The 25564-nt window shown below is 42.9% G+C and overlaps 1 protein-coding gene across 1 annotated transcript in view; it reads right to left on the minus strand.

Annotated features, from left to right (window-relative positions):
• The window catches only part of magi3b (membrane associated guanylate kinase, WW and PDZ domain containing 3b), a 113893-nt gene that overhangs the window by 22435 nt on the left and 65894 nt on the right, over positions 1-25564 (minus strand). Inside the window, exons 2-4 of the mRNA XM_029502889.1 lie at positions 16265-16381; positions 6860-6979; positions 978-1184 (exon numbers count right to left, since the gene is read on the minus strand). Coding sequence (XP_029358749.1) covers positions 978-1184; positions 6860-6979; positions 16265-16381 — 444 coding nt within the window. The remainder of the gene's footprint in view (positions 1-977; positions 1185-6859; positions 6980-16264; positions 16382-25564) is intronic.

The raw sequence follows: 25564 nt of genomic DNA on the forward strand, positions 1-25564 counted from the left end.
GGCATCAGATATCTTTTATCCTGTTTGCCCAGGTTTGAGAAACAATTGTCTACAGTGAGGACTAAGGATTACCTGCAGAAGAACAGCAGCTTTTGTTTATTTTCATTATCGCAGAGAATCAGTTGGTGATAATGGAAGATGCAGAAATACAATAAGCGCTCGCTTTTGAGAGGCTGGAAGTGGCAAATGTTTATGCTTGACGAAAGGAAAACAGTTAACCATAAAAACGGTTGGAGATTGATAACTGGTACTTCGTCTCAAAGACCCCGGAGGCAAAATAAGATCCAATTATATTTAGTTTATTTAGGCCAGAGTGGGTCCTGTTCTTTTACCACGTCTGTTGGTTTAGTTATGCTTTGGTCTACTTTGGACCAGTTGTAGCTCTTTGGGTCACTTACAGGACAGGACATTATTGTTATTCCTGTAAGGTTCAGATGTGTAAGTAGAATCATATTTATCATGAGTGGGTGAATTTGCCCTTTAAATAGCACTGGAGGTCAAACCGTCCCAGTTAGTTTATAAACATAAAACAGACTTTTTAAAGGCTTACGTGTACATATCAATGTATAATAAATCTCACCCATCTGGCCTGTAATTAAAAAAAAAAAGAAAAAAAAAAAAAGCATAAAGCAGCATTTGATCAGGGTCTACAAAACAGCATAACCTTGACTGCCAAATAAATGAGAAGCAGATGGGACAAGAGCTAAAGAGAGATTATCAATCTGCTCAGGCGACGTCATTAAGCAATCTTTAAATGCTATTTTATGTGACGGACTGAGATCAGCCCTGTCCTCCAACACACATACTGCGCCCATCAAACTGTACACAATCTGTAACACGACAAACACATTAAGTCTCAGTAGAGAAACAGACAGCGACTTTGACCAAATGTGGCAATTCCACAAACAAAGGACCAACAGAGCATGGTGGAAACTCTGTTATTTAACTTGACATTTTGTGCTTTGACATTTACTGACCGGGCAATCCATTGACCAGCGGTGGCCTCTCATCATCATCTTCCTCCTCGGGGACTGTACTGTCTTTCCTGTCCATCTTACTAACTGAGGTGGTGCGTTTCCGGGGAACCTCCCCGCCGTAGTCCTCATCAAACAGGACCTGATCCACCAGGTCAGGCTGCACCAGGTTGGGTTCTGCCGGAGGCTTCGGGGTGCCGTAGTAGTTACCTTATATGGAGAGACGAGGCAGAGGGAGAGCAGAATAATAGAATAAGAGTTTTAAAATGAACCCAAACACGGCCAAAATGTCTGACGTCACACCTGAAAATGAATTCCTTGAGTGTGACACACCTCATGGTCGCCTTTCGGAAGTCTGGTTCCTCTAGATGATGCTCATATCTCTTAATCCCTTGCTTTGTTTTCCTAGGATAACTACACCACAAGGCTGTCATGACTCATGTAACATTAAAATCACTTCACTTGGAATTTGCCAGCAACTAATTACACTGATCATTGAATACAGCAATTATCTATCACTCAGTTTGAGGTTTTTTTCTAATGAAGAAAAACCTTGTGTTCCAGATTGTAATTATTCAGCGGGATAACAGCACTCTGAAATTTGGGGGGGGGGGGGGGATGGCGCTTGAAAAACTTTGCTAAATCATCGGCTCATTTAGCTCACAGGGTGATCCATCTATGTAACGCTGGTGAGCAGTATGTGGAACTCAATTTATTTGTGGTAATTATTCAACCTCTATTAGGATTATAAATAATGTGTATGCTAATTCCAATCTGTACTATTTATTATAATTATTTGTGTGCTAAATGCTTCTCTGTCAGTTGTGTTTTTGCAGTAATATCAAACGCATGTTCTGACAATCTATTTGTGGGGTCAAATATCTACTGTGCATCATCATATTGCGTCGTCTCAGCTAAATCATGATGTATAATTATATTAATTAAAGAATAGGGAGAGGCACCACTGGCATACAGGGATTTTCAGCAATTTAATTAGCCTCCATAAACTTGATTTTCTTTTAATTTGGGCCCAGCTGCGGATGGGACCGCGGTATTATGAACCTTTTCATGTACTTAAGCATGATTGCGCAGACATGACAAATGCTGCGCCATTGAGGAGCAGCTTGGTACGACAGGAGAAGGATGACAACGGCGTGCGTGCCAGAAAGAACAGAGGGCTCTGAGGAAACATCACAGTTGTTCCAGCAGCTTTAGTGCACCATACAGTAACATTACAGCAGCTTTTTTGGTAAGTGAGCCCATCTTGAGTCTGGCGTCATCTCCTCGGGCATGCCAACAACAATACACAGCAAACTGGGTTAATGCAGCTATGCTCAGATTCCTCAAAGCAGCAGAAAGGTTGCGGAGGAGAAGGAAGCTGGATGAAAGCCCGCCCCCCCCCCCGCCCTTGTCACTCGACTCTGTTTACTAAGCGACACTCATCCGCATTTGTCAAGGATGGCTTCATTAACAGGAGAGATAGCAAGGAGAGATTGGGTCTGCTGGCTAATCTCCGCCTGTCTCCTGCCACACGTTGACATTCATCAGACAGACGCTACCTCTGTGATTAATTACTTACACACATGTCTCTTGGCCCCTAATAAATGTGAGCTGCGAACATAGAGGTGTGTAGAAGTGACGCGCCAGTAAAGATTTGTGGCACCATTTGCCGTTATAAATGGCGGGAGGCCTCATAAGCTGATGAGCAGGGGGAGCTAGTCTGACATTGCTTGTGATCTTCGTGTCACCAGGTTGATGAGCCAGGAAGAGTGAGCCTCCTTTTTCAAAGTGCCTGCAAGCAATTTCATGGTGGTGAAATCAGCCACTCATAATGAAAAGACTCCTGTTGTCAAGGACACCATGCATAAGCTACACAAGGTCATGAGTGCGCTTTCATCTCTCTAAGATCATGAGCAGATGACTACAGTTGCACCGCCACGCGATCAAAATCCACCCAGCCGGTAAAACCACTTTGAAGCTAATGTATAAATTTGCAGCCCCATTCACACCCAATTTGATCTCCTGTCGGTTTTCCTTCCCTGTTTAAATCTGAATCATTATCACGATGGAGATTCCAGAACAACAGGTTTGAAGTGGATCTCAATTCGGCAGAATCTCCTGTTCCCTGGTAGATTAGTGATGCACCCCTTCTGTATGTGCTGAATGAAATTTTCCGAGCAGTGGTTCCTCCAGTCTTGCACTTTCACTGTGCTGAACTATTCAGGGCTCGTCCTGCTGTTTTGAGTTGCACTAAAACAGTGTCCCAACCTGACCCTCAGAGGCTCCACAAGTCCGAGGAGACTTGCTCTCAGCGCCTGGCACAGATGGCTGATGTGTCTGCTTGGCAGGCAAGCTGGGACCCTCCGGACCAACACGGAGTAGCCAGCACCTACCCTGACAACCACAGAGCAGCCTGGACCCACAGAGACAGTCAGAGCTTGGCAAGGCATGCGTGTGCTGTGTCCTAACCTCTGATCGCCACTTAAACAGAGAAGGTGTGAGATTAAGAGGGTCATAGATGATTTATGAAAGAGGAGAACAGGCATTGTTTAAATTGAAATTATGTGTATAAATGCACTAAATGACCCCCATAAAATATCTCCGAAGTAGAGAAAAAGTGTTACATATGAATCATTAACATAATGAGCATTCAGGCAAGTCATTTGGGACTGTTAGTGAGGCTATTATGATTAACTAAGAATCCCATTAGTTTAGTACCTTGAGCACAGCTCACTAACTGTGCACTTTTAATATGAAGATGATTCATGAACTCCTTACACAAAGAATGAAACCCATATGACCAAGAGAGTATTTTTGATTTTTCCTTTTTTCTCAAGAAAAAAAAAAAAAAAAGCTTCTTTTGAAGCACAACTAAATGGAGTAAATCCCATTCCATGATCAAATTACTTCCAGCTCCTCTTTGAGTTGACTGTGGCACTGAGAGATCAGCGCTCTCTGCCACAGTAGCCATAGAGGGCTTGTGCTCACTGGGTTTAAGAGAAAGTGTGTGTGTGTGTGGGAGAGGGGGGGCGGCTGAAACCTCCCAACTGTTGAGGAGCTAATCCACCGATCTACATGCAACCAAAGCAGTCCTGCTTCCGCAGGAAAGGGGCTTCCAGTGGAGGAGCTCAGCGCACATCTTTATCAACACCCGCTGTCATTCGCTCTCCATCCCTCCCCTTCCACCCACAGTGAACCTTTCTACAAAAGGCGTAAATCCTGCCTGGCTTCGGCTCAGAGATGAAGGACAGCTTGCAGGCGATTTGGCAGCACCTGATCTTTGAATTCTTAGATGATCAGTACCAACACAGGGACAGATGGGATTTATTCTATGTACGCAGATGTGCGAGTGCGTGTTCATGTGTGTGTACCTGTGCGTGTGCACAGTCATTGCTGCCATTGTGCTACAAAGATGAAGACATGTGGACTGGCACCTTATCAGGCCCATCACGCTTCAGTCAAAATGTGCACCTCGCCTTGCATACAGCAAATGCGCACACCATCACACACACACAGAAACGAAAACACACTTGCGCGCACTCAGAAGAAGCTGCCGTCAGCGCTAAGGCGCTTTCTTGGCAGACGAGTATTCGACTTTATCTTTTAATTCACCATCATATAGGAAGCACAAGATGTGGCTGAATGGGAATGGGAGAACGGTGCAGAGAAGGTCCATTCATGCGACCAGAGCGTGCCCCTCGAACATTTAGAAAAATCCTCTTCCATTTTCCAGCAGCCTGGATTTGTGGTGGGAAAGAATGAGCTTAAAGAGAGCAGGAAGATTATCATGTTATTGCCATAATCATTGCGCAATGTGAGAGAAATCCCCGCTCCAATCCCCTCATGACACAAATACACATGCGACAGTCTGACTTTCTAAGACCTTTGAATGCAGGGCAAGTGCTTATGTTTTGTTGTAGTGTAAGCTGTAAGAAATGGTAAATATTGGCCATTTAGCTGTTCACCATGCTGAAATATCCCTCATTGTGTAAACTTCTTACTGGAAAAAATTGAGTGTGCTTGATGCCGTGTTGTTAAATAGAAGCCACTGGTGACTCACATGTTAACTGCAGCTACATGCTTTCAAATTAAATTTTATGAGATCAGTTTTTTTTTTTTTTTTTAAGAGAGCAATGACAGGCGGGAGGGTGGGGTGTTTCTGGTGCCAGTTTTATAGAGATCCGTGCTGATTAGAAGGCCCTCTGTTGTGCTGCCTGTGCTGGTTTCCACGCACAAAAAAAATAAAATAAAATAAATAACAAAGCTGAAATTTGTGATGATTGTAGGTAGCATGGCAACAAGATATATCACACAACAGCATCAACATCTGTCCCACTGTTTACAGAGACGGGACAATAATGTTCTCATTGCAATCAGCTGTTGGCGCCTTTTATACAGAGCAGCGACAGCAGAATAAAAGCACAAAGTTCCCACATTGGACTGGTTCAGCAAGAAGCTTTGGAGAGGAGAGAGAGGGAGGAAAAGGAAGGCTGGTTCATCCCATGAATAAAGCATGACTTGAGAGTAAGAACACAAGTGGGACCTCCTGATGTGTGACCGTGCAGCCAGCCGGTGAGATCAGCAGGTCGACTGGTTTACATAAGGTCACCATCAGGTTCTACAGTGGCCTGCATGCTGGCACGTTATCCTGTGATTATGCACTGAGACAAAGAGCCACTGACTCCGACATGTAAACACACAAGAAGAAGCAAAAGGCATCTAAGAATTTGCACAAAGGTAAATGTAAAGATGAAGATGCACCACAAGTGTGCACGAGTGTTGAATTCAAACACGGGGACAAGCACTCCCTGTGCATAAGTGAACTGTGGCTGATGATTAAAGTAAATGAGAAATGGAAGAAAGTGCCTCCATTATAATTTGGTGGTAGTTTGTAGCACCCTGAGGCATTTGAAGAGATAATATATTGCAAATGAAACAAGAACAGCCTGCTTCCTTTCTGTATGTGTGTAATGCGGTTGCACTCACACGTTTAATATGTACATTTCAATGCATTTAAATGCTCAACTGTTTTTCCCTCTTAAATGGAAAAATTCCCTTCACAAAATGCCGTAGGTGGCAATTTCAGTTGGTTGAACGAAAACCAGCAACACCTGTTTCAGGTGTCATGAGACACTATAATGCACCTCAACCTACACACTTAACTTATTATAATGTGATACATTTCTGTAAAGGAAATGTATCTCAAAAGATTCAAGGTTATTTTATTGACTGCAACAGTCACAGGTAAAGAAATAAAGTGACTTTATGGAATGATGACTCCAACTGGAAGTGATTCAAATTTCAAAATCCCCTCAAAAAACCCAAAACCAGAGGAATGAATGGGATGGTGGTTATCGCTGTGGACACAAAGTGAACAGAGTTTGAAACAGAATAAGAAATCTGCACCGGCACCACACCTGTCACTGCTGGTTCTGGCTGGCTGGTAAAACATTTACCTCCCTGACAAATGTAAGGGTTATGTTAATCCATGCTGACAATAAAAAAAAAAAAAAAAGTTAAATCCTTGCGTGAATTTTTATAGTATTTCCATTTATATTTAAATCTTAGGTCTGCACACTTCATCCCTCAGCGGCCCCGCTCTGCACACAGAGTGGAGAAAGCTGAATAGAGGAGCTCATCTCGAGGGCTGCGACTATCGCTGCTAATCTGAATGTCACTTCCAACAAGTCTTTAATCATGTTTCACCGATCAATACATTTTATCCCGCTTGTCACTCTTTCACAAATGCGGGCCATAAGTCATAATGACTGTTAATATTGAGCTTACCCTCACTCTATTACAGAGCTGTCAGCGTGAACCCTGTAGGTAAACACAGGCAGCCACACACAGGTCTTTGACGCTCTTAACGCCGTGTTGATACGTACCATCGTAGGTTCCACTCTCCAGGAGAAGCCCACTCTCCTCCAGGATCCTGAAGTCTCCAACACTGATGAAGTTGTAGTCCACACCAGGCACCTCGCCCTCTCGAGGAAGCCGCGTGGTACCTGGGACGACAAAACAAAACCAAAAAAATACATGCATAAACATGCGCGTCCCAGCATATTTTAGATAAGAGACGTGAGTACAAAAGAGTGGAGAAGACAGCAGTGCAGGTAATGTTGCTATTGGGTGGACACAGGGACTTTAGAAAGCTGGATGTTTTTAGGTCAATGAGATCAAGTTTGAGGTTTCCATGGAATGAAAGCAAATATTCAGCAAACAGTTCCTTATTTAACACGGCTCCCAGTGTCGCAGTAAGATGTGCCGCAATCATGAAGATGGCTGCTGAACCTCTAAATATAAGGTTTTATTTTAGTACAGATACACAGTAAGCGAACAGCCTTTGACTGACATCTGACATCATTCATGATTCACAAGTAACAGTGGTCCTGTGATCTATTCCTGGGCCGTGTCTGAGGCACATTCACAGAAGGGTGGGCATTGCCCTTTGAAACAAGAGACCAGAGAGACCTCAGTGCCATCCTGTGATAAATGGATAATTTATGAAGGCCTGTGGAGCAGTGAGGGAAATAATTCATTTGGTCCTGTTTGAATAACTGCAGCTTCTGCTTACAAGTTATTATTGAGAGCTTTTTGATATATATACTGAATACAGCTGAGATTGGGGGAAAAAAAAAAAACCCCTGCAGAGAAGATTAGGGATATGAAATACGATGGAAGCGGTGGGTTGTGTAACCTCCCGGTGTGGTTCAGTTTCACTCTGTCCCATGGACCGCGGCGTCAATGCAAATGGCACAAGGCCATTCTGAGAGCAGACTTTGCTCCTGCAGTGAAGGCACAGACTATTCCAGTGCCAACGGGTGCTCTCCTCTCCTCAAGATGGATATCCACAAGGCTCAAATGGACACCGAATGATTACATTAGCACACGGATTATGTAAAGCATATTCCATGAATAAATAAGTAGGATTGTGTCACAATTGCACTGAAGTCTAATTGGGTGGTGCGCCACCAAACCTGTAGACTCTATAGAAATAACCACAGCTGAACAGGAGGGAAGACAGCAGTTATTTTACCGCATGGGAGACGGAACAGGGCGCACAGCATGAACCAATCATCTGTGTCACATTCCACAGCAATCTCTGTCACCTAAATTTACCGTCGCACCGTTGTCATCGAATGAATACATTTATTCACAAAGCCTCGGGAATCCTTTTCAGGGTCACGGGGAGGACAGAGGGGAGTCGCTATGAGGATGGGCAGGATTTGAAACAACCCTGGGAGACCAGCAGTGGGGCGCTGAGGCTGACATAAAGAGCCATTTACATACGGAAAAGCAGGCAATTTAAAACATCATAACAACCTGATTTCAGTGTCAGGAAATCAGAGCATGCTGAAATAATATTCAACTGACGCCAGGAAGGTCAAGCAGTGACGAGTCTGGATAAGACCTTGATGACTGAATACTCTTTCAAATGTTCAGGCACCTCAGGCCATTTTGCAGCTCTGTTTGATAACATTAAGTCGCGCCGAAACAGCCTCAAAAAGCTAATTCTTGTACATCTACAATGCACATTTAAATAAATTGTGTAATAACCCAAATAAACAGCCAGTTAAAACTGATGGCCACTCTTGAATTTCAAGTGCATAATTCAGAATATCTCCAGGAATAAATGCAAATGAACTGGAATATTTTATTATTATTATTTTATTTTATTATAAAAAGGTTAGTAAACAGAAAGAAACTTGCATAACAGCGAACTAACACAAACACAAAATAAAAAAGACTTCTTCTTCTTCCCAACACTCCTCCACTACTACTGCTAATAATAATATAAATAATATAATATAATATGTAGTCATCCGAATTAGCCAATGAATTCATTTTAAATCTTGAAATCCCTGCAGAATCCCTGCTGACACCGGTCGTGATTCAAACAAGGGCCAATACGACACCACTATTAGAGATAAAAGCACAAAATGACAAGACTCAGCAAAAAACTTGTCTTTATTTCCAGAATATTACCCTATAGACTGATGAAACCAGAGCAGAGCTCTTAGAGAACATCAGCTAGTTTATAGGCAACAGAAGGAAGCCCATAAAGAAAACCTCAATATACCAACAATAAAATATGGTGGCAGTTTAATAAGGCTGTGAGGGTGCTCCGTTACCTCTGCTACTAAAGGTGAAGGTCTTCAGGATTTTTCAGCATGACAACGACCCAAAGGACAAAGGACAGAGCTTAAGTGGACAGCAGTAGAAGAGAAACTGCCATGAAAAAATAGCAAGAAGCATCTAAATGGCTTCAAAAAGACATTAGAGGTTGTCATCATGTCCTAAAGCTTTGAAAACAAATTTTAATGGAAGGTACCGATGAAGATGTCGGGGGGGACATTTTGTGTTTTTTTTTTTTTACTCCACTAGTATGAGAGGTATATTTTCTTTGCTTAAATGACCTTGGGTTTTACAAAATTGAATAGCTTGAATTTATTATTAAAGATGTTCTAAATTGTGCACTTGAAATTCAAGACGCCGTTGACTTTGACCAGGATTGTAGATTTCCTGACACTTGTGGAGCCTGCACCAATTAGGAGGGAACTCACTGTGCAGATTGCAATGGCCCAATGGCCTATTAAGTAACGTTATGTTGCCATCCCCTTTTGTTTTTCCACTCACATATTTTCTCACTAATTAGATGGTGACAGCTTCCCTGCACCAAAGCAGAGGAATGCAATTACAGAATTGTACGATTGTAGAATTGAAATGGAGAAAACAAACAAACAAACAAACAAACAAAAAAAAAACACACCAGAGATGCATGCTTTCCCAATGTGCCTTGATACCACAGTTTGTGTTACCAAAAGCTGTTGACATTGTATTGTGTGTGAGAATGCCAGCCTCTGCTGCTTCTCATTACCAACTTGTCTGCCTGCCGGCACTGGCTTTGGTCCCTCAAAGACGTCCCCTGTAGCCCAATTACTTCAGCCATTGTTATGTACCTGCCAAGCATCTCCCCCAGCCATCATCCTGGGTGCCACACCAATATATACCATAAGTCTCCTATTCCGGATCAGTCTCTGACAACATAATAAGGGATTTCTGAAGTTTGAAGGGAGAGCCGAACGAAGGCATCGAATTTTTTAAAGCAGAACTTTGTTCGATCACGCAGTAATTTCCTTTGCCATACAAACATTGACACTTTGGATATACCTATAAATAAACTGCCAGAGGCGGATTGTTCAAACTAAATATAACAGTGGACTGATATCGTATCAATACACTGCCATTAATTAAACAAGACAAGCGCCTGTCTTGTCTTTTTGTGGAGAAGGCGTTTCTGAATAAAACAAAGATTTTCTGTCAACATATCAAGCTACAGATGCTGCTGGTTATTAGAGCAGGCAGGGAATTTGAATTAGATCAGGTCTAGCAGTATTCGGAGTAGAGATTTTAGAAAAAAAAAAAGCTTTGTTCCCTTGAGTTAGATGTAAGGCTCATCACCAATGTCATGGTTGAACGATGATTAGACGCAAGATAGCTTAACTGAACTTGTTTGGTTGTATTATGTAATATATATATATGCATTACAATTTTCCAGCAATTCCCTAACCTTGATAAATACAGGATTTTAATCATTATAGTGGTCTGTTACCTAACCCTGCCAAAAAGCTTAAAATTGATATTTGTCCAAATTTTAAGCCACGGGTCATTTTCCACTTTATGCTTCAACAGAATGAAGTCTGTACTGTCTGGATTGTAAGTTTTCAGGGAAGAGAGCCATGAGCTTGTTAGGCAGCTCAGCTCACATCCAACTTGAGAGAAAACTGTTGATAAGTCGTCGATTTCTAAAGTGAAACTGCTTTTTTTGTTTTTTCTACCAATTTTATTCCTGGTGGGCAAAATGCGTTGGAAGCGCTGAAATTGAATGAATCCAAAACGGGGAGGAGCTAAAGGCAACGCTGGTGATGACAACACCTCCAATGATCGCACACTATTTCATTTGATTGAGAGACCTCACAGCGAGAGAAGTTAAATATCGCACATTTAACCAGGTGCTGACAGTGCGTTAACGATAATGTAGTCACTGCAACAGGGTGTCGAGGGGTAGTGTTAGATACCTTTTTGGAAAAACAATAACGGCAGTTAACATTTTACTGAGTTCAATGGATAAAAATAATCTGGTCACAACTGTTTCCAAAAAAAAAAAAAAAAAAAAAAACACAAAACAAAACAAAACAAAAACAAAAACCAAACCAAAACAGCAACTGTTATGTACCGTTAGTTATGTATAAACCAGGACACAGTGCTGTCTTATCTAACTTCAGGGAAGAAAGTGAAATACCAAATTTCCCAAAATGTCAGCCTATTCTGCTCATTTTATGGCCACACACAGAGATTAAAGCTGTGCGTTTACATGTGTTGGTGTGTGTCTGTGTGCTGGACTGAAACAAATTGTCAGTTTAGTCTCGCAAGGTCTCAGGCCTGTGCACTGCCGAGACCTATTTTTCAAACTGTCTGGAGTGGCAGCATGTCACGGCGGGAACATCTGAGGTAGACAGCAGTGGCACGCCGTGAATTTAATAAGATGATTTTGTGTATAGTTTTGTGTATGTGCTTGGGAAAAAAAAAATGGCTTAGAGCGTTCCTGTTGAAATGGCAAGACAGAGAGAGGGAACAAGAAAGAAATGGTGGAATCACAATCTTTACTGGGGTGGCCTGTTTGAGGCCAGTGCTCACTCTGGAGTGATACCGTGAGGCGAGTTGTTTGAGCTATTTCAGTTTTCTGCTTTTGACGCCGCACCGAGGCCTGATGAAAATGTTTACTCATGGTCGTAAATAAACCCCGGATAATTTGTGGATGTGGACGGAGGAACAGACGAGCAGTGCCGGTGTCTTTATAGTTTTTGTTTCTTTTGTTCTTGTTCATACTTTCATCTAATAAATTCCAGCTTCACAGGCCGCGAAAAAAAAGAAGAAAAAGACAGACGTAAAAAACAGGTAAACAGAAGGGAACCATCCATGCAAAGCCGATGTGCCGTATATAAAATGTGTCAAATGACTGACAGCTAACAAGCACCGGAGTGATATTATCATCGCATCATGCACAACCTGACAATCTGTCATGAATTACTCACAAAGCCTGTCAAACAATACGCAACAACAGACCAATAAACACATACACACAGTCACACTGATTTGTCTTTCAATAACTCGGATAACTTTTAGGAACATGTTATTAAAATCTAAAATTAATGTTCTCCGTTGCTGAATGTGTTTTCCTGTCGGCAATGGGTCGGAAACGACCAGAGCTTGAGAAGAGGTCGCAGTTCACCGACTAAGCAGCGGCATATCTTCAGAACAGATTGGAGCACGCTGTTGGAAATTTACAAGACAGACCAGGGCTTGTGGGTAAATTTGCAGAACAGAAGGAAAGACATGATAGAGACATGAGTTAACATTGCAATTATTGTCCACCACCGGAGACAACTACTGCTGAGTAAAGGAAAGAAGTTTGATGCTGAACTTGCATTGTTTCTTCTGGACTTGTAATTAAACTCCTGTTAATATTAGTGCTGGCTCTATAGCAAGAGCAAAACCTACAAATAGCTCCTAATCCACAAATAACAACAACAACAGAAAAAAAAAAGAAACAACAACAACACTTGGCGCAATGTGGTGAAAGCAGCCCCCCGGTCACCACTGTGAGAAAGGAGGGACAGAAAAAAAAAAAAAAAAAAACTTCTTTACAAAAGAATTAACTGCGGAGGAGAAGAAATATCAGCTCCAGAAAAGGTAAGAACATCTTTCTCTCAGCAGAAATATGTCCCAGAATTATTCTGCAACCATCCATGCACCAGCAATGTATGTGTGTGTTTGAGCACAAGTGTAGTGATAGATCATCTCTTATCCCAGTGCGGACTGTGTGACCCTGAACTCTCTGTCGTCTTCCTTTTTTTCCTCTCCGGAGGTCTCGAGAGCCTCCACTGTTGTTTTTGAGATGGAGCCCGTCCCGAAAGCCGGTGAAGGAGACGCAGGGATTTACCCCTCCCTTTGTCTCCTTTTCTCCTCATCTCTCTCTCTTTGCCTGTCTTTCATATTTCTTTCCTTTCAACATGAATTATACTGAACTAAACTGTCCGAAAAGTAGAAACTAGCATACCCCCAGAGTGCCTGACTTCAGCAGCGAATGACCGTGATTTTGGGAGGACACACAAACACAGATCAGCTGCAGCTGTACAGCAGTGTGGCTGTTAACTAAAGTGGACCACTGGCACTGTGACATAAACCATCTCCGCTAATCCTCTTGCTGTTTGGGTGATTGTCACACACATTTTGGGTAAAAATAAACACCCTCAGATTTTCTTGTTCATCCCCATTATGTGACGTTTAAAAACATTCAAGCAGCTGCTTTGTGTTTTAATGTGTGACTTTTTGGCAGACAACTCCTATTTGAGTCGACCTGCACACCAAGTATTGATTTCCAACTGCAGGAAAATTACTTTTTTTTTTTTTTATTATTACTGCACAACAAGAAAACTATGAGGTGTTGAGTCTGTGCTGTGTGTTTAGAGGGTGGAGATGCTGGAGCCAAATAACTGCAGTGAGAGAGAACAGTGTGAGAAACAGACAAGCCCATTACTGAAACAGCATCTTGTTTCGTAGCTGCACTCTGGTACACTGTGGTTAGAGTCACTTTCCCTCGCAGCTACAAAACTTGTCCTCCTAAAATCACTGGACTTTGCATGTCGTAATTATTGTGCACACTTTGAGAGGGAAAATGCGTCACTTTGGTTGATGACAGGAATCAGTTTAATTTCTGCTCTGGACGAGCTGAACATACATCAAATACATCACTGAAGCTTTTCTATTCAACCTGTTTAATGAATGCAATGAGGATCAGGAAAGTGATTGTATTATTACCAAATGTATTCATTAAAATCCTTTTCCTTTTATGAGTTTTTTATATTTGATGATGCCCCTAACATGACAGAAATCCGAACACAAAAGGGAATAAACTGAAAGTAGAAAACCAAGTAAAAAAAAAAAGGGGGGGGTGGTGAAGGTAATTGAAACAGAGAAAGAGTAGAAGTGAAATAGAGAGGGTGAAGGATGGGAGACTGAAAGCGAGCGGGTGAATGATGGAGGTGCCGTCACTGTGCGAGTCCCAGTCTCTTGCTCATTAAAACAGTAATTCAAGCAGGGGATTAGAGAGTCAGACTCATGCGGCAGGACCGCTGGCTGCTGATGATGAATGGTGGTTAACCACCACTATTGTACACGGGGAGAAAAAAAGAAGCAGACAGCCATGTTCGCTGTGGTAGTTAATGTCAGGGTTTGCGTACAGGGGGATGCTGGGGACTGAGAACAAATCAGGGAGATATATGGGAGTGGAGGAAAGAGCTGGTAAGGCTGAATGATTTCAGGTTGGGGCTGATGACATGAGTTTGGCAAACTCTACATCATCATCTCAGCATCTCCTGTCCATCCACTATAACTGACAAAAAGGCGACAGCCACCGCAACTGAACTCTAAAATAATAAAGCAAATAAAAAAATAAAAATAGAATTGAAGTTGAACTCAACAACCCATGAAACTGAAAAGCGCCGGACGAGATGGAGAGGTATATGAAATGAAAAGAGAGCAAATGAAAGAGAGAAGTGCAAAGAGCGGAAGAAAGAGGAACATAAGTAGTCACGGGATGAGAAAAAATATCTCACTCCCTCCAGGAAAAAAAAAGGGGGAAATCAAATATACATGATAGGTAAGAAGCTTATTTCCTTCAACTTTCACACTTGTGCATGCGAGTCCCCTGTCAACAAGACAGAGACAACATCCAGCCCATGGGAGGGAGGGGCGGGGGGGGGGGCAGAGATGCTGCTTGTTTGTGACAGTGTTGTGCCCGAGTCGGTCATCGCCTCAGGAGAAAGTCACTCGACTTATGACTAAAGCCCTGACTACACTCAATTATGGTATTCGTTGGAGCAGAGTGAGGCATTAGCTGGACGTGGTAAATATTTGTGTGAACGTCATCACACTCTCTGATATTACAGAGAGTGTGATGACGTTCACATCTCCTGCTGATTCCATTCTACCTCAACTCGTCTAAAGATATATAAAATTCACCCCGCTTTTAATTAGTAAGTCAGAAATTAGTGAAGTCAATACACATTTTGGTGTGTTCATGAAAGGAAGGTTACAGCAGACAGAGGCAGTTCACCTGGGGAAAAAAAGAAGAAGAAATCCGTTGCACCAGTCTGGCAAATTACCTGCATTTCCGCAACCCACACAAACCTTAATCAGGATATTAATTTGTACCTTTACTGTACTAACAACCTTGTAGCTCTAATTTTGGTAATTTTCATGCTTTTCAGTTCAAAAAAATCACAACATTCAAGCTAAAAAAAAACCATGTAGTAACCTGAAAAAGATAGGAAATGCAGAGGCGTCGGGCTAAAAATGTGGCATTCTTCATAGCTCCTGGAAAGTGACAATTTACAGATATGGGGTTTTTTTTTTGTGTGTGTGTGTGCGTTGCAAAAACAATTTGCACCATGCTAATCCATCATGAACATTATCACTCCTTCTCAAAAATTCATTGGAATTTTGTATAGCAATCCTACAGCCCACTAAAACAACAACAACTGTTGTTTTGGATTATTAGTATTTCATAAAAAAGTCTATATTACGAGAGACATTGCTATCAATGACCGATAACATATACAGCTCACAGCAGTTGCCTTAGCCTGGGAATCCACAGAGGCGACCATTTTATTTACCCCCTCCACTGCTGATTTCAGCAAAGAACAATGGTTTGTGACGGGCCTGCTGAGCGGAGCGTCAGCGAGGGAAAGCAGAGTGGTGGAGTGAAAACACACCGTTATTTATGGGAAGAATAAAACTTTGATCGCTCTGCTGATATAGCACACGAGTAAATAAGTTGCATGGGGGTTAGAGAGATGTCCTTGGTCGCATTGCCATGGTGACAGCGTGTGTGTGTTTGTGTGTGGTTTGCACAGTGTGCGACAGAAAACTGTGAGACAATGAGTGGATCTAGCATGTGTATGTTCGGCGTGAGAGGTGTGTGTATCCAGTGCCACACAGCTTAACACACCACTGAACATACACTATTAATGCTGCTTCTCCTGGGATGAATTTCCGGATGTGTGACGAACACAGAACATGCTACATCGATCGTTCCATACTGCGATTCAGATAAAAAAAGAAAAAGAACAAATGCACTGAAAGTAGGTTCTTATGTACACTGATGGTTTCCCGCGTGCTGGCAGGAGCGTTGGAGTGATGTGTGCAGCCCTGCGGAGTGTACTTACAGGGGATGGTGCGTAGGTAGAGGTTGTCCCGTATGATCTGCTGGAGCTTGTGGTCCAGTGAGCCCTTCTGAAACTGCAGACTGAGGTAGTGGCGGAGGTCTGTGTTCAACACTTTACCTGGAACGACAACAGCAGAGGCAGGAGTGGTCAATAAAAACACGGCCGTGCTCTCGCTGAAGGATTTATGTCTAAAAGAAAATCCATCCAAGTGACAAGAACCCTCAGACAGTGATCAATAGCCAAGGACTGGATCAAATGGATTTTTTCCTTGACACAACACTTAGCCTAATGCTGCACAGACTGTACAGTTTGGTGTGGATGAACTTGACTGGCCTGCACAGAGTCCTTACCTCAGCCCGCTAGAACACCTTTGATAGAATTAGAGCGGAGACTGAGAGCCAGGCCTTCTGGTCCAACATCAGTTTGTGACCTCACAAAGGCGATTCTGGAAGAATGGTCATAAAATTCCTAGAAGAGTTGAAGCTCTTATAGCTGCCAAGGGTGGATCGACGTCGCATTAAACCGCATGGATTAAAAATGATGCCACTGAAGGTCATATGCGAGCCAAAGCAGGTGAGCAAACACTTTTGGCAATGTAGTGTATATTGTTCCTTTTTAAAGCAGAAATAAACACATCCGGAAAACAAAATATGAAATGCAAACAGGGACATTGTCACGGTAATCACCGGTAATCTACTTTTATGCGCATAAAAGAATCCCAGATATAGTTGCAACATTAGAAATATCATTGTAAATACAGTATTTAGCAGCGCCTGTCCTCTCTGCAGCTGGGAGCTTAACACTCTTTGATTTCAGTTTGATTGAGGTAAAGGACGAAGGTTAAAGAGATTTTTAAACTCTGATCTCTTCTGTGAAATCCTCTTCCATCATTAAGGGCAAATGGAGATTTAGGTTACATGAGAGGTTACTGGGGGACACTTGTGCATAAAAACACAAACAATTTGTTGTTGTTGTTGTTTTTTTTTTGGAGGGGGTGTTGGGGGGGGGGGGCACTGCTGTACTCAACTCCTGCTCTCTTTAACTTCATACTGACTGAAGTTTGCTAGTTAAAAAGACAAGTCAAGAACAAATCATCACAAATCATCTGAAGCAACAAATCTGAAATCCAAAACAGCTAAGCGACAGATGATGGATGCCACGCTCACACTCGACTGTCTTTACAATCTCGACAATTTCACACGAGCTTCGGAAACTTTTTTTTTTTTTCCCTCCCCCCTCCATCCACCAAAAGATGCGCGATGTGCTACAGCCTCAAAAGTGAGGCGGCAGACATGTTCATAAGAAAAATCTGAAAAGATTTCGCCTTTGCTCTCAACTCCCAGAAGCCTTTGTAAAAACAAAGGAAGTTCATGCAAAGTTTTATGGCAGAGGAAGACTTCAGAGTCACACACAGTCAGTGGGAGAGAGAGAGAGAGAGAGGAAAAAAAAAAGTTTTTCTCTGAGATAACATGATGAGGAGTTTGGAAAACAGGAAGAGATCTTCGGTGTCTGCTTGCCCTTAGCTTCAGCGAGAGCCTCATCTCTTGACAGAGGAGGGAGAAGAGGCTTTGAAACAGTTTGACTGCAGAGAAGTAATCACTGTCCCCCCCCCCCCCCCTCCCCCCACATCTCCTCTCCCCGGTTCGCTCTCTGTCTCCTTTTTCCTCTTTGTGCACACAGACCAAACTCGGCTCAGCATGGCTCCCCTCCGCATTGCCATGAATACCAATCAACAGGACCAAAGATGGGACCTTGCAACTGTAGATGTACTGTATCTGCTAATAGAGAGAGGAGATCGACTTGACGGTGGAGGGGTGATAGAATAATGATGAGTTCTGGGAATGTTTCAGCATACTTTCTCAACCCTCAAATTCTCTTTTCCTCCTCACCTCGTGAAAGAAAAACAACACAGGCCGTTATTGTGACGCTGCAGCGATCTTATTATTTTGTGTTCCAAACCTACTTTCTCTCCCTCTCTGAGTTTTTTGGAGGCTGCTGTTGACGCACATCAAAATGCCCCTCGTGTCCACAGGCCTCGCTGCCATCTAACGCTGCTTCAGGAGCCGTCATCCCGGCGGACCTGGCTTTTTCAGAATAAAGGTTGCATGTTCCCCCTTCTGCCTCTCCAAAGAGGGCTGCATCCCAGCTGGTCTAGCAGGAAAACAGACTGAAATAGGGGAAAACCGAGGATCTGGCAACTTCAACTCCAAACTGTCCCAGAACATCCTCTTTGTTCAAATTCAGCTCACAGGCTGGGAACAAGATCGTTTCAACAAACTACATGTGCTCCGTATGTTCCTGAGAGCGAGTGGTGAGCCGAACCAGTTAAAGGATTCAACTACATTTGCCTCAAAACAGCCTCGTCATCACCTTCCCCTACATCTTTTCCAACCTTATCTGGGAAACGTTAACTGGCTTTTCAGTTAGGAATCGAATCTGTTGAGGATCAGCAATTCAATGCGTAAATAATAACAGAGTAGCAGCATCCTTTTCTTGCGCAGCAACCTGATATTTGAGCCTTGGATTACAGGTTGAAGGAGGGTAAGAATGTGAGTCAAAAATTAATTTTAAGTTTCTACTTTCTCTGACTTTGTTTTTTCTCTTTGAATTCCCCCCTGAGGTGTCTTCCTTTTTGATTTTTTTTTCATGAAGTGCTAGGATTTTCTTTTTCTTGTCTGCTTTGAGAGCTTGAGCTGGGTCAGGAATCACTGATGTTATGGGCCTGTAGAGAGGATTGAGACTTTGCATGAGAAATTGGGTGTTACAAATAAACTTGACTTGACTAGTTTTTGATCTTTTTCTTGTTCTCAAAATCTCCCTTAGAGCAAGCCAATCACATCAAATAACACTCTACAAGACCGAAGCCGTAATTGTGGGCTAAAACTTTACATTTGAGATGATGAAACTCTCAATTTGATGATGAAAGAACGCTAACATCTTCTCGCAGTCATCTCGAGCGTTCTGCAGCTTGCACACATGCCTAAGCCCTCCCTGCAGCAGATGCAGGTGCATGTGGCTGTACGGTGAAGCAGCCAGGTGTGAATGTGACCAAAATAAGAATAAGAAAATAAGAGAAACAGCCCACACCATCACACACACTGCTGTGATGTATTCATTGCAGTACAAGCACAGGGCTACAGTGAGGCCTCTGTGGCATTCTGGCTGTTGCATCAGAGACGTTCCTTATTCCTCCTCCCTGCAGATAACACTGCTATTGTAGCAGGCCTCATTTTTCCGAACGTTGAGCTCAATGGGCTTATTGTGCACCATCAGCCATCCACTCATTTGGAGGTTATTTCTCTGCAGCACCAGCCTGGAAGATTAAGATACTGTACAGTAGCTTCTATCACATTTCTGTTACTTGAAATTCGGTTTTTCTCAGCATTTTAATTCTTTTTTTTTTTTTTTTCTGGTTCTGGTCTCAGAGCCAAGGCCCGGAGTGTTCCCCATGTGCCTGTGTGTATGTTTGGTTAAATGTTGATTCTACGCTGCCCATCTGTGTCAATGTGAGCGTAAGTGGTTGCTGGGCTCTACATGTCAGCCCTGTGATAGACTGACAACATGTCCAGGATGTCCTACGCCTTCTCCCAATGTCATCTGGGATTGGCTCCACGTAATGGATGGTCTTGTCATTATTAATGGTATAAATCTGGCCTTTTTACGTCGAACAGCATTTGCAAACTTCCGCCAAACAGACTCATCAAATTGAGCACTCAGCTCATTCAAAGATCCCGTGCTTTCCTCTGCTACCTCGTCATTTTTACACGGAGTGACGGCAGACGATGTGTCAGAAAAGAGCAAGGTGACCATATGGGAACGCTTACACCACCGAGCTGCCATTTTATCTTGCATCTGTGCCACTGCTGCTCTCAAACACCGGCGGCTCAGAGAAAATATCTGCAGTGATGGATGCAGTGCCTGGCACCACCAGTGAATCAACAGACTGTTAACATCCTCACTTAGACCAACACCTCGTTCAAATGCCACGGAATTAGATTAACACTCCAAGCTTAAGACACAACTCTCTCTCGCGCACAAGCACAAGCACAAGCATGCATCTGCTTGAAGAGATTTCTGCCAATTACGCAAGCCAACATGTTAATGCTATGTTTCAATAAACACAAACATTCAGGGAAACTGAGTATTTAAGGATGAAACATCATGACGGCTTTACTCCTGAGAACACTACAAGCAATGAAGACTAAAAAAAATGTAAAAAAAAAAAAAAAAAAAATCAACTATCAGTTGCTTGAGTGATGTTAATTTCATTCTATAGAGTTAAATGGAGACAAAGTGACATAATTACACTTTGCTGTAACTATCCTTGATGTCACTTCTTTTATCTAGATTTCCCAGAACTCACTGACTGATGGAAAAGGTTGAGCGTTACACTGCTTCCTTACAGCTGGAAATAGTTTCATTCATCAAAAAAAATGATGAAATGCACATTTAAACCAACTATCTTATTCTAACCTGATCATGGAGTTGGAAATTAGAGGCTTCTAGATGAGACAAGACCAAAGAAATGCTAGGCTATGCTAATGAGCTGCTGGCTCCTGCCTCATTTACCACACACAGACGAATGAATGCTGTCACTCTGCATCTCGGCACAAGATCAAATCAGGAAAGTATTCCTTTATATGTGCGTAGAAATTTCTTCTTCGGGGGTCTTTTTCTAAATGTACTGCAATGTGAGCAAATGCTTGTTGTTTTTTCGTAGGGTTTCATTGCGAGGCATTCTCCCTGAGGCTCATGGGTCGTCCACTGGGAGGTCATTATCTCTGTTGTCTGACTGGCAGTTCATTAACAGTCTTCTGAGCAGGGAATATGTCATCAGGTGTGGAGCTGCTGCACGATACCCATCTCAGAGCAGTGGGTCATCTCATAGAGACACCAAACATCCGGAAATATTTGAAAAGACATTTGGTTCGTGCATGCTAATGTGTGTAACTCTCACATCTGACTTATTAGACTGAACAGCCTCCCTTCTTTATTCTCTCTAATAGATACCCATGGGACCTGCCACAGACTGGTTGTTAGAATAACATAAACTACACTTTAATCCAACAATCTTTACTGGACGGTAAGTGAATCATTTTCGGGTAAAGGAACTAATCTGCTGGAATTTACTTCAGGACCAAATCTGACGGCCTATTCACCAGAACTGCATCATATGTAAGTGCTTCCAAAACCATGACAAATCCCTATTTCATAAGTAATTTGACACTCCAGTGGTTAAGGTGTGGTGGGGATTAGACAGAAAAACATCTCGGTCAGGGTTAGGGAAAGGCCATGGTTTGAGTTGCATGACTATGATCAGCTCACAAGCTCAAACCAACAGAGCAGTCTGCCTCTCTCTGTTTCTGGTTTCCTGCATTCTGACATTTTTACCCCAAGGGGCTTTTTTTTTTTTTTTTAACACTATGTGCTTTTAAAGCCTTCTCTCTAATGTTCTGCCTTCCTCTCATTCCCAGTCAGACGGAAGCTGCTGCCCCCCCACCTCTCCCTCTCCATCCATGGTGATGTATGACAGGTCACCAACATCCTCTTCATCAACTTCTCATCTTCCCCTGGGCCGCTCAGTCAAACACCAGGCCCCGCTAATGCACCAACACCTGCAAGATCTCTGGTTCGGCTCATCTCATCACTCTGCTGTCACACACCCACCCCGGTCTCCTCCATCCCGCTTCCTGCGACCATTTTAGGGGACAAAACTGCCTGCCTACAGCAGAGTTTCCACTCACTTTTTCAGACAGCTGTAGGTGAGACCGGGGATCAAGGGCCATCTCACTGATTCCGCTGAGAGAAGCAAAGAATGTGAGTGGTTCGCCGTAAGCCTGCCTTATAATCTTAAACCTCACCCAGTACCGTCACATGAATTCTCTTCACTTATATAACCGGCATGTGGAGTTTTACCACAGCTGGGAGGTTCTGCATTGGAGGAGCCTGGCGGTTTCTAGGTAGCCCTGTTTCCAGTCTATCTGTCGGCTTGGCTCGCCGGCTACTGAGATATGCAAAGTTAAACAAGCAGTGGTCTCGCACGGCCAAACCTCCCTCTCACTCTGAACACTTCATTTCACCTCATTTTAGCAGTGTGCCCGCACAGGGACAGAGGTCTGGCATAAGCAGCTTAAAAGGATGAAGTAAAGTTGGAAGCAAAACATAAAATAAACAACAAGAGGAAATAACAATGCAGCAAGGTGATTAGATTTGTGTTTTAAATGTTGGCACAACTTCAGCAAATTAAAATGTTCCAAAGATACATTCAGTCGTTAGTGTGTGTCTTTGTGAAGGACGCACACAAATGCAGCTGGGATTACAATATTATTTGAGACTTCAAATAATGTCCACAGGCCGTAAACAGTTTACAGTGATAATATTGTAAGACCAAATAAAAAAAAAAAGGTACACGGAAAAATGGTATGATTTCAGCAAAGTCAAATCTTTTAAAGTGGAAATTATTATATATATTTTTTATATTATAATAAAGGGGAAAAGCTTAAATCCCTTTCCACCTGCATCATCATACGCACATAGATCAGAGCCCCCTGACAATAAAGACAAATATTCCCTTGTATGCTCATAGCATGAAACATTTTCAGCCCAGTGATCTCACACAGTGCACAGAGAGACATCTGCCTCAGCATTAAAGTTAACTAACCATATGTTACCCTCTCCTCTGCCCTCCTCCCCTCTGTCCATCACCACACAGGAGATGGAGGGATGACCTTCCTCCTGTAAGGTAAAGGCAAGATCGGACCAACTCAGCATAACTGAAGGGTTGTTGGGGCTGAGTTCCAGGCGGGGGGGGGTGGGGGGGTGAATTAACAGCAGCATCAACAGCAGGAGTGGCAGAGCTGCTGCGATAATGTCACAGGGAGAAGGAGAGAAGTCCTGGTCCTGGAGGTGGCCAGAGGGGTGGGGACGACAAGGAGGAGGAAGGAGGAGAAGGAAGTGTTGCCCTGCAGGTGCTGAGTCATGTTGCTGCTCCATATTGCGCCACTTTTGCATACCTTTGCTTTTTTGTTTCTTCGGTTCAGTTTGTTGCCTTATTATAATTTTTTTTTCTTGCTCTCATAGCGCCTTGCAGTCCGGATCCTCCACATTTCACATTTCTTTTTCCTTCTCCGTCTTTAATGAGCAGTCTATGGCCCATGCTTCTGTTCTATCATTAATGTGGCCTGTGCAGAATGAGACAGCTGGAGAATGAACTCACAGACACAGAAACACAAATACACACTTAACATCCCATGTGGGTCCTCACTGAGCATCTGGCTCAGAGAACATGTCTGCAAAACGCCGTTAAAAGGGAACATTTATCCATCCAATCAAAAATTTGAACCAGATCGATAGAAGGAATCCAAACTCTGTGAATGTGGCATATAATCGCACACACCTCCCACCCCTCCCTGACAGGTTAATTACATTTTTAGCAACATATGACAACGCTGGGAAAAGCCATGCTGGGTGGTCTGTGTGAGTGATACTGGCACTCAGCCCTAAACACAGCTTCGCTTTAAGATAAATGCTAACAAGATGCTACATGATGTCAATGCTTTCATGATGATGTAATTGTCTGGGATTACATTTGCTATCTTAGTTCAGCATGAAAGCTTTTTAACACCTGCAGATTAACAGGCGAAAGAATGGGAACATCTTTAATTTGTATTGGACAAAGTAAAAGTATTGACACTCTGCTGGTGCTGGATGTGAAGTCAGTAAACATAATTACCAGCCTGCAGTTCATCCTGAGGGGGGGTTGAAATACTTCTACTCTGCTGTTTCTTGGCAATCCATCAAACAGCTGTGAAGACATCTCACAGAGAACTACAAATGTAAATGCAAATGTCATGGTGTAATTAAAGCCATTAAGATGAATCCCCTGGGAACCATGAATGTCTGCACGAAATTTCATCAATTTTGTTGTTAAACTTTGCCAGTGTCTGAGACTTAGCCAAGAAAAACAAACAGGATCCTTCTTTATTGATGTGAGAAAAAAAGCTTTTTGATATTTTCACTTTTTTTTTCTCCTGACAAAGACATCTGTCTATCTTGTTCTTCATATGGTGGCTTTATTTCTGAGACGATCCAGCTAAACTTAATCCAGACAAAGTGAATCCAGACAGCCTTGCCAGACTCAGAGGACTTGTTGTTGGAGCATGCTTCTCCCTTTGGTCATGTGCATCTTTCCCATCTCTGTGCCTCTGTTTGGAAAGCCTGGGTGTGACTGACGTGCAAAACTACATCTGGCACAAATGCATGAAAACACTGTTTCTGTTGGAGAGAAATGAGTTTTCAAGGTATATCTAAAAACACAAGTATGAGTCAAGTGAGCCATGTTGTTCTCCACTTGAGGGAGGTTCCTTCTAATCCCAGGCTTGTTGTCAAATCATGTCTCCATAAAAGTGAAGTCGTGTTTTTTTTTTGCCGAGCAAGAACTCGGCCAGACGTATTCAATTATTGAGGGCAGGAGGAAACAGTAAGAGCGGGAACATATTAGCCACTAAAATGAGGTGGAAGCAGACCAACGTGCTGAGGCAGTCGGGAACATGAGACAAAAGCTCGGTTCCTAATCTCCCACCGCCACTTACATCTGCCTCAGACATAATGGGACAGTCTGTTTTTCTCTGAAACATGTCACACCAAGGCACCGTGAACACAACTACCTCACAGTGTTTTTCGCTGCCAAACAAGCCAGCAAATACTCAAGCAGCAGGAAGACCTAAAACGGGCTCCACTAAGGACGACTTTAAATGCTGTTTACTCAACACTGCAAAACAAACTCTGTGCATTATTGCAACTACTGAGCACATCGCACAAGCCTTTTGATGTTTAATGAGTCTACAAAGAGCGAGAAAGAAGCTGAGTCATCCTTAACTCATGATGGCTGTCGAGTGCCGAAGTCGGCGGCTTTGCCAATGATCCTGCAAGACATCAGGAAATGATGAGAGAAATATGAGCTATCACAGTCATCTTCCTCAATGGCTGCAGATATGAGTCCAACAAAGTGCTTGATAATGTGGGCCATCTCAGAGGAGAGGACGGAGGGGGGGGAAAAAAAAAAAAAAAACAGATCAGGGAAATCTCTGGCTCACTGTCCCTGTTTCTCTCTGTGTGAGACATTTAAGTGACTGACAGATTGTCAAAGGAGGTTCATGTTATTAATTCAAACACACGCACGCCCAGGCGAAGATAAGCTTGAAATAGAACCGTAATTGTTGCTGTGGTGATGAGATGTGCTAACCTCGTTGTTTTCAGACAGCAGCCGCCACAGCAGATTTTGCAGAGGAAGAAAGCAAA

The sequence above is a fragment of the Echeneis naucrates genome, chromosome 5 (assembly GCF_900963305.1).
Source record: "Echeneis naucrates chromosome 5, fEcheNa1.1, whole genome shotgun sequence".
In the NCBI taxonomy this organism is placed as follows: Eukaryota; Metazoa; Chordata; class Actinopteri; order Carangiformes; family Echeneidae; genus Echeneis; species Echeneis naucrates.